This window comes from Helicoverpa zea, chromosome 4 (genome assembly GCF_022581195.2).
Source record: "Helicoverpa zea isolate HzStark_Cry1AcR chromosome 4, ilHelZeax1.1, whole genome shotgun sequence".
Lineage (NCBI taxonomy): Eukaryota > Metazoa > Arthropoda > Insecta > Lepidoptera > Noctuidae > Helicoverpa > Helicoverpa zea.
This window is the reverse complement of record NC_061455.1, coordinates 13,558,415-13,568,340: the sequence shown is the minus strand read 5'-3', so window position 1 is coordinate 13,568,340 and position 9,926 is coordinate 13,558,415. Positions and strand designations below refer to the sequence as shown.

The 9,926-nt window shown below is 36.0% G+C and overlaps 1 protein-coding gene across 1 annotated transcript; it reads left to right on the top strand.

Annotated features, from left to right (window-relative positions):
* The first annotated feature begins 2,845 nt into the window (after positions 1-2,845).
* On the top strand, positions 2,846-9,896 carry LOC124630011. The gene is made up of 3 exons (XM_047163714.1): positions 2,846-3,003; positions 3,303-3,434; positions 9,566-9,896. Exons 2-3 carry the CDS (start codon positions 3,304-3,306, stop codon positions 9,849-9,851), a joined length of 417 nt encoding a protein of 138 aa, XP_047019670.1. The 5' UTR covers positions 2,846-3,003; position 3,303; the 3' UTR covers positions 9,852-9,896.
* Positions 9,897-9,926: the final 30 nt, after the last annotated feature.

Sequence of the window (9,926 nt, the reverse complement as noted above, 5' to 3'; positions counted from 1 at the left end):
TACAAGGTACTTCCCGTGAACTCAGAATCTTGAAATTCGGCACGAAGCAACGTTATATAGTACAGATAAAGGAAAAATTACGAAAATGATAAATTTGAAGTTACATAAAATATTAAAATAATATTATTTTTGCTTACATGACATAATTTTTTTTTTAATAATTATAAACTTACTACTTACCCTTTTTCACATGAACGCGTAGAGATATTAAAGTTTTGATAAAAAGTGAAATTCATATCAAACACTTCTTAAATATAATGGCCTCTAAACTGTGAAAAATTTTAAATCATTCAAAGGTCATTGGGCACCTTAGTATGGAAACCATACCCACGGCGGATACGAACGAAATATAGCACAGTATAATGATAAAGGCTCTGATTTACTATGGCATTAGTCGCATCAATGTGAACCATGGGAATCTAGAGAAAATCAGGTGTAAACATCAAATATTTTCCTCATTTCAATGGGGAATTTAAACGACCACGTTTGACGGATTTGAGAAATCATTTCTTTGTAGTGAAAGAGTATACTCGCCGTTTATTTCCATTGTCATCAGGTCAGGATCTGATGATGGAAATCCTGAGAAATCGAGGGCAACTATCAGAAATTGTAGGCATGCATAGGATTTAAACTTGATTCTCAGATGTATGTCTGGTGATACTATCAAACAGTGAATAGAATAGAATAGAATAGATTTTTTTATTTTGCAAATATGGGTATACAAAAGGTCTTATAATTATAAAGTTCAGCCATATTTTACCATTCGGCATGCAAACATTATTACCTACTATTTTAAACATTATAAACACTATTAATCTACTATTTATAATCACAATATGATATGAGATCAATTAGCTTACTACTAATACATTTATATTTTTATTTATATTTTATATTTATACAATTATATTTTTTCTGCTAAGAAATCTGATATGGTATAATAAATTTTATCATTCAGAAATTGGCGTAACTTACTCTTAAACAGTGGTGTGCTTAAGTCTTTCCAGGCATTTGGCAACTTATTGTATATTATTGGGGCCATGCAATAGATACTGTTGCGCTTCAGACTCGTTTGACACGGCACAATGCATAATTTGCTATTGTCTCGTCTATTCCTCGGACATACATCAGCTAGACGTTGGAAACGAGACGGATTTTGTTTAACAAACATAGCTACTTCGAAGATATAGATACATGGAAGTGTCAGGATTTTGTATTGCTTAAAATAGGGCACACAACTGTCTGTACTTTTGAGCTTAAACATGGATCTAAGGCACCTTTTCTGAGCCTTAAAAGCTATGTCTCGATCAGTTGAGTTCCCCCAGAAAATGTCAAAAAAAAAGTGAAGGTTTAGAGCTTACCTGATGATGGAGACGTGAGAAAGTCGAGAGAACTCCTTAACGGTATGTTTTTAGTTACGTCGTGTTTATATTATTCGTAATGACGAGAACTTTTCACAAAAGTTAAAAATAAAAACTTTTTACAAAAAAAAAAAACAACTTCTAAAAACAACAAGAAAACTGTTTATATGCATCGGTCTAGATCTCGGTGGTTAAATAAATATAGATGCATCCTCTAGACACCGACTTCTAGACCGATGCACCTAACATCTTTTTAATTTCTTTCTTGCTTTTGTTTTTTTGTTGCTTTTTTATATGTTTGAAGTTGGATTTGTTTGTAAAATGCTACAAAATAAAGCCGACTTTATAAAGCAAAGAAAGGGACAGAATACTTTTGTCAAGGCTCTAGAAACGTAAAGCCAGCAGCCCCGAATCCTACTCTCTAGAGGTCGTTGTTACAATTCGACAGCTACAAGTCGTCAGGCGGTTTCGAAAAAAACCTGAAACTGGGGCTCGTTAGGTCATTAATCCCTCAAAAATAAAAGATCCCATTCCTGCAATGGCTGCTTTAACCCAAGTTAGTAGTGAATTCTCGTCACCTAAAATAAAATAAGCTCCAACACAAGGTTACGTTATAAATTGTAAAGGAGTTCCCATAACTATATCTGATCTTTGCTATCGATCCTACAATGGCAGTCAAACCTATCTATGTGGAAAGTCTTCGCCAATACGAATAAAATCAACCCAAACACGTGGTAGTTGCAACATACCGTTTAGGAGTTCCCTCGACTCTCTGTAGTCTCCATAATCAAATCAGCTCCAAACCTTCACTGTTTACCAGTACCCTCAAAAATACACTCACATGTCTGGTTATGACTCGATGCGTGCCTACAATATTCAAGAGTTGCCCTCGATTTCTCAGGGTTTCCAGATCCTCATCAGATCCTGGTTATCCGAATTGGCATCTTCCTTCTTAACAATAAAAAAAAATTTATATAAAAATAAATTTTTTAACAATAAAAACTAGCATTGCAACCTGTACAATCCTCTGAAACTGCTTGTCTTTTATATTTTTCAAACGATCCTGGACATTCGTCTCCATAGAATTTTAATAAAATATTATATTCAAAGAAACGTCATACCATTCTCCACGATTTAAAACTACTTTGATTCATGTCCGCCACTTTTTACAAAGCGGGTCAGATATGCCCAATGACCTTTAAGACATAATTAGTTATTTTCAATCAAATTTCTGAATATTGACTATAAAATGTTGTATATAAATAACTTTAATAAAATAACTTTTACAAGGTACTGGCCTACTATTTTAGTTATATTATAAAATAAAAAATATTAACTATTTTGACCCTCACGAAATTACCATAACTAAGATTGTTCTAAACTTAACGGTTGGCGCGAAACTCACTTTTTATCTATACAGGATTTGTACGGAACCCTCGCTGCGCGAGTCCGACTCGCACTTGGCCGGTTTTATTTTATCATGTAAATAGTGATTATACTAATTATTATCTAAATAGTGATGATAAATTGAATTGATTTATCTTATCATAATATGGATTGCATGGATTGCTACTACTTATACACCGACTTAGTGGTTCTTGAACATAATCACGTTAGTACAGGGGGATCATACGTTGACAATGTGAGTGAATTGATTTATTATTTCGAACTGACTAAACACAACTTTTACTTGGTAAATAAAACCAACTACTTAAAAACACTAAAAAGCAAACCAAAAAATAATTTGCAAATTCGTCCAGGCGTTTTTGAGCAACCGGTAAACATATACAAATCAACAGCTTGTACTTATGTGAAAAATAAAAGATCCCGACGATTTAGGAACCTTCACCTTTTTGAGAAGTTGATTAAAAATGAGGAAGATCTCAATTCATTTGATATAGATCATCTGAACTGGTTTATAGTAATACCGTGAACTTTCAGCATGAAGAGCTATATCCTGGTTGCGCTGTTAGCGGCACTGGCGAGCTGCCTGGACGCGGCGGTCATACCGACGCCGATTAACACACCCACCGTCGCGGGCGAAGTCCAGCCGGGAGACTGGGTCGTGTTGAGGTGAGCCAGAGACCCGCCTGTAGGCGCCCAGGGATTTTTTTTTTTTTTTAATCTTTTATTTTTAGAGGCTTAAACGCTGCTGCGTTATGCCAGCCTCGTAAGGTTTTACACAAATTAAATTAAAAAAAACACATAATAAACTCGATATACAAATTAATCAATAAAAAATTTAGTGCATTGAATTAAATATTGTGCATTCAAAGACTCGATGCCAGAGCCATTCGATATAATCGATGGCGACATGCACAATGACAAATCCCACGCCTTACTTGAGAGACAACCCGAAACAGAATATAAAAAATTAACTAAGGATTGAATGAAAAAATAAATTAAAATAAACTGATAATAAAATACACGAACTAAAAAGAATCTCTCCTCAAAAACACATCTTTTACAAATTTATAGATAGCAACACTCTGTTCCGAGAGAGGTCTCCCAAGCAAAACATTAACTCCACCACTATACATATCGCTACCGATCGCCGTACACAGCTGTAGCCTCAAGTCGTCGAATGCACAACATTCTAACAGAATGTGGTATAAGTCGTCCACTACTTGATGAGTGCAGGTATTGCATAACGGGGATGGTTTCACACCCATCAAGTGCAGAAACCTATTAGCAGGCACATGGCCTGACCTTATTCTAAATGCTAACACTAAAAGTTCTCTCGGCATGTTACCCACGTCAAACCAAGGAGCTCGAGGCAGATCATGCTGAATAGTTCTGTACCACAGACCTTTTCTTGCTGTAACAAAACTAAAATGTTCCTCCCACAAATTATGACAAAACTTTTTCATGTGAGGAATAAGCTCAGTAAAATAAGGGTCACCGGGAATAACTATGCCATCAGCAATAGCCTCGGAAGCTAGCTTGTCAGCCATTTCATTTCCCGGGACACCTATGTGAGAAGTTATCCATTGAATTTTAATATTTACAAGTTGTTTCTGAAGAAATTGTATACTCTTTAATGCCTCGTATGCAATCGGCATGCCTCGAACTCCGGATACACAACGAATCAAATGCTGTAAAGCGCTCTTGGAGTCGGTCATAATCACAACATTCTTATACGGCAAACTGTGAACATAGGACAAAGCTTCTACTATAGCCGTTAATTCAGCTCTCATGATACAGGCGTCATTGCACAATTTAAATTTCATACTAGTGTTTGTTTGGACATCAAAAAATGCTGCGCCAACACCATGAACACTTTTAGAGCCATCGGTAAATATAAAATAATAACTATCGTATCTACATCTAAACATATTAGAAATCAACATTCTTAAATTTGCCACACTCATTGAACGCTTTGGTACACCTAATTCGTCAACATTACAAATAACACAATCTCGAATATTAATATTTGATACCCAAGTATCCAAGCTATACATGTCTAATATAGGGGACTTATGCACAATATGGTTATTGAACTTATTATGAATATCAATCAAAATGGGTTTATTCTTATTCCTCCAATATGCATTGGTGCACAAAACAGATAGTTCTTGTAATAAAGATAAAGTTGCATCATTGGAAAAGGAGCTCAACCTCAGCCAATACCTGCAGGCTAGCCAATATCTCCTCACAAATAGTGGTGACACGCAGAGCTCACTCTCCATCACACAAATAGGTGTTGAACGAATGAAACCACCACAAATTCTTAATGCACGATTTTGTAAAACATCTAGTTTATACAAATGCGTCTTAGCACTATTACCGTATAAAAAACTAGCATAATCAATTCGACTTCTAACAAGTGAGATGTACAGTCTCCTTAAATGTTTCGGATGAATGCCCCAAGATTTCCCAGCTAAAGTTTTAAGAATATTTAAATATTTGTAAGCTTTCTCACATGTCTCGTTTATGTGAGCTCCCCAACGAAGTGATGAATCAAGCCACAACCCCAGATATTTAATTTTATCAACAACTTTCAATTCCTTTTTATTAATACTAATGTGGACATTCGTTAAGCACCTAGACCTACTAAACAGACAAACATTTGATTTTGATTCCGACAGAAATAATCCCATCTCACCTAAATTTTTAACAAGAACATCTAAAGCTGTGTACAAGTGACTGATGGCTGAATCTAAATTATGTTTACTTGAAGACACATAGAGAACAAAATCGTCTGCATACTGTGATACATTACAGTTAGTGATTGATTTACAAATATTCATAGTTGCAATATTAAACAGGAGAGGAGATAATGGGTCACCTTGAGCTAAACCTACACTTGCCTGTCTTACTAGGATACCATCCATTCCCGTATCGATTTGTAAATACCTTTGACTCAAATAATTAAAAATATATGTACAAAGCTTCCCCCCAACCCCAATTCTATTTAACAAGGAAATCATTCTATTAATATTTACATTATTATAAGCGTTATTTATATCAACAAAACATGCAATAGTGGCCATATTTTTAGAAAACCCAATCTGAATGGATGATATTAACCGTGTTAGGTTGTCCAAGCACGAGCGTGACCTACGAAAACCAACAGTGGAAGGAGACAAAAGGTATGATTTCTCTACGAACCATTCAAGACGTTTCAGTAAAACTCCATGAAATACTTTACATGGGCAAGACATTAGGGAAATAGGCCGCAGGGAATTAGAACTATTGGGGTCTCTACCGGGCTTAGGAATCGGAACTACCTTTATGCTTCTCCACTGGTTTGGTATTATACCAGTTTGTAGTATTAAATTATATATATGTAACAAAAACTTTTTACCTGTAACAGACAAATTGAAAAGCATAGAATAAGATATATTATCTACGCCTGGCGACGTATCTTTGTGCTTCAAGCAATTTAACAATTCAAACAATGTTATATCTTCTTCCATGGCACATGAACCCTCCATAAAAAGTGGTGGTTCCTCGCAAGCTAAATCAGGTGTCAAGGATTGTAATAGCTCTCTGCATTTGTCAGAATCAACACAACGGTTACCATACCTCCCACCTTTTACCCATCTCATTCTTTTCCACATCTCTGACGCGGATGTTTCTGAATCAATACTCGTGCAGAATTCCTTCCAGCCCGTAGAACGAGCTTTGCCAACCAATTTTCGGGCTGTATTTATTTTAGCCATATACATATCATAATTATCTGGAATAGGATTACGTCTTAATTTTGCCAATGCCAAGCGTCTCTCGGCTACGGCCTTAGACAACTCTGAAGTCCAATAAGGTTTCGGTACAAATTTTGCTGTAGGATCCTGACAGATTTTAATCCATGGAATTGTCTCTTCAGCTACCTGATCAATTTTGGATGCAAATAAGTTATAAGATTCCTGAACACTCAACGAAAGATCTACATTAGCGAACGCTTCTTCCGATTTTTCGCGGTATTCACTCCACCGAGCTTGCTTAAAGTTACGTCGCTTTATGAAATTATTTACAGATTCATAACCGTACTTCATTTTGATTACGATGTGATCACTGCCTAGTGACTCATTTGTAGTCTCCCAAGACATTTTTGTAGCTAGATCAGTAGAAACAAATGAAGCATCTGGAGAAGATTGTTGTAAAAATCCATTAACAGACTTAATTCTTGTAGCATTTCCATCATTCAAACACAAATAATCTTTATCAAAATAAGCGTCATATACCATCTCTCCCCGTCGATCAGTCTTATTTGACCAGGTTATATGATGCGCATTAAAATCACCAACAATTAATGTTTCTTTATCAAATCTGTTAAAAATATAATGCCAGTCGGACTGATTAGTAATAGATGAGGGGGGGCAATAAATTGAAATAATGTTCTTTATTCCAGGCACATTAAAAACTTCGACGATGATCATCTCAATACTAGAATTGGGATGTACAACATCTCTGTGCAAGACTTTAATTGACTTATGCGTTATAACACATACACCTCCATAGGAATCCAATCTATCCTTTCTGATAATGTTATAGTTACTAATATTTAAAGATTTGTCAGAAGATAACCAAGTTTCACTTACAACAGCAATGTGTATCTTTTCCCGTAGTAAAAAACATTGAAAATCATCTGTTTTAGGGCTTAAACTGTTCGCATTCCACTGTAGAATGGTAACAACTCTATTTTTTGTGTTGAAGTTCTTATCCATTGTTAGAGCACCCTAGTACCTCCAGCAAAAAATCAACACTCAGAAAACTCTTCAGGAATGACTTTAATTCTGTAGTAAAATATTTTATAACTGCTATTATTTTGGCTTCCATGCAACTGTTTCCACTAAAAATTTCTTTTATATTCTTCAAAAATCGTTTTAGACTGAAATCATGCTTTTTACGAGATTTATCACCTGATTGGGACTCAGTATTCTCTATATTTTCTGCCAAAAATTCCGATATCTCTTCATCCTCAACTGGGCATCTTATTTTTTTACGCCTGCCTTTCTTGACTTTTGTAATTTTATTTTTGAGAGTCTTCTTAGAACGAACCAAAAGTTTATTCGAATTCAGAATAGGAGACATTCTATCTTCATCCGAATTTTCAGTAGGCAGGAATGACTGCTTGACAACATCTGAATAGGATTTTCCAGCCTTTACCTCGGCTCTAGTAAATTCATCGACAGTAAATAAATTCGGACTAGGTACTACTACATTCTTATTTTCTTTATTTTTAATAAGAGCCATTTTGTATGTGCAATTATGTTTGCACATTATATCTCTAATTTCTTTTTCACGTAAAAATGCCGGGCACTTGCTTTTCACCATAGACATGTGGTCTCCTTTACAATTAACACATTGAAAATTAATTGTTTCACAATTGTCATGCTCGCCACCACATTTCGGACAAATCTGCTTTTTATTAGGACAAAATGCTTTAATATGTCCGTATTTCCAGCATTTTGAACACTGGGTAACAAGGAAATTAAAAGGCAATACTTCCATCCTCATACCGTACGCAAAAACAAACGGAGGTAAAATAGGACCTTGAAAACAAATGCGAATACTCGCACTTGCAACCCATTTGCCTTCATCGTTTCTCCGGCTTAAACGTTTTACGGATAAAATATCAACCTCACATTCTAGTATGTCCTTAATGCTATTGTCATCCAGATCGAGGTCTATTTCTTTAATTAAGCCGTAGGAAACATTTACCTCATTAGTCTTCTTACAGACCCATCCTCTTTGTTTGATAGATGCAGAAGATAATAGTTTATCTGCAGCATAGTTACTTTTAAATCTAATCAAAATTTTGTATGGACTTTTGTAAACAATCCTCATTATTTCCGGAATTTTTTCAGTACTTAATAATTTTGCTAGCGTAATCTGTTTCGGAAGGACTTCTTTTGATATAACCGATACTTCAACATATTCAGGATTATCACTCACGAACGATTTTCCTGGAGAAAATCCAGAACGCGGTGTAGTAACTTTAGCTTTCTTACCACGCTTTCCCACCGTAATGAACTCTCCATTCTGTATATCATCATCCGGACTTGAATCATCTCTGCCTCTTTTATTCCCAACTTTCAAATTGCTTTCAGTGTCACCCTCTTCTAAATCAGACGTACCATCAGTATTGTGTATCATAGCTCGTAAGGTCACAGAGCTAGAATGACAGCTGCTACCGTCCTCCTCGTCGCAACCGCTTTCCATTATTTATAGAAACTTTTTTATGAAGAAAAAAATGACAAATGCCAACTTTGACAATTAAAATAAGCTGAAATTTTATTTAGAAATTATGCTGAAAAATGGTTGTATCACTGGTAATTTGTGACACAAACACCATAATTATGTCCAAAGATATAATATGTTTTAGTAGTAACAGTCACTCACTTCAAAACTTACACAAACTCACATAAAATAATTATTATACCGGAGCAAAACTAAACAATGTTGTCGCGTCAAAATCACGATGACAGATGCGCCCAGGGATGCACATGGATTAACCGACTACTTCAAATGTTTTAAACAATCGTATAGTTCGCTTACATTTGCTATTACTTGTTTTTATGTGAGATGGTCTTAGTTGGTTAATTGACAAATGTCTGTATCGCCTACCTACATTCAACAGTTCAAACAGTGTATCGTTTTAGTTTGCAATGTGATGCTGGACACCGACTTACAATATCGTAAGTTCATAAAAGGTATCGGAAATTGTTGGTGGACTAATGGTACATACTGTGTATTTTCAGTGCTACGTTCAGGACTCAAGGCTTTCCGAATGGAGTAACCACCAGGAATTTGCGCTACTCGATGAGCGAAAAGTATCAGGTGAACGCTGTCTCCATCGTGGAGGTCGGTCCCCCACAGGGGGGGGCGCCGGCCTTCGTGGGGGGATTGGGGACCAACGTCATCGACGTCGTCCTGGTGTCCGCGCGGGGCAAGGGCTTCGAGTACAACATCGAGCTGTGGGGACACGACACCACCGGCGCCTACCCCGGACCCAACCCACCAGACGTCCTAATAACCGAACTGTAAATACAAACTACTACAATAACAATAAACTTTGGCATCATGCTTAAACGTTGTTTTCTTTTAATTTATTGCTAGTCT

What these genes read in the sequence shown, in the direction of transcription:
- LOC124630011 (XM_047163714.1), top strand. Translation starts at nt 3,304, where the DNA reads ATGAAGAGCTATATCCTGGTTGCGCTGTTAGCGGCACTGGCGAGCTGC. An exon ending in GGAGACTGGGTCGTGTTGAG is followed by an intron (nt 3,435 to 9,565) that starts GTGAGCCAGAGA and finishes GTGTATTTTCAG; the next exon opens with TGCTACGTTCAGGACTCAAG.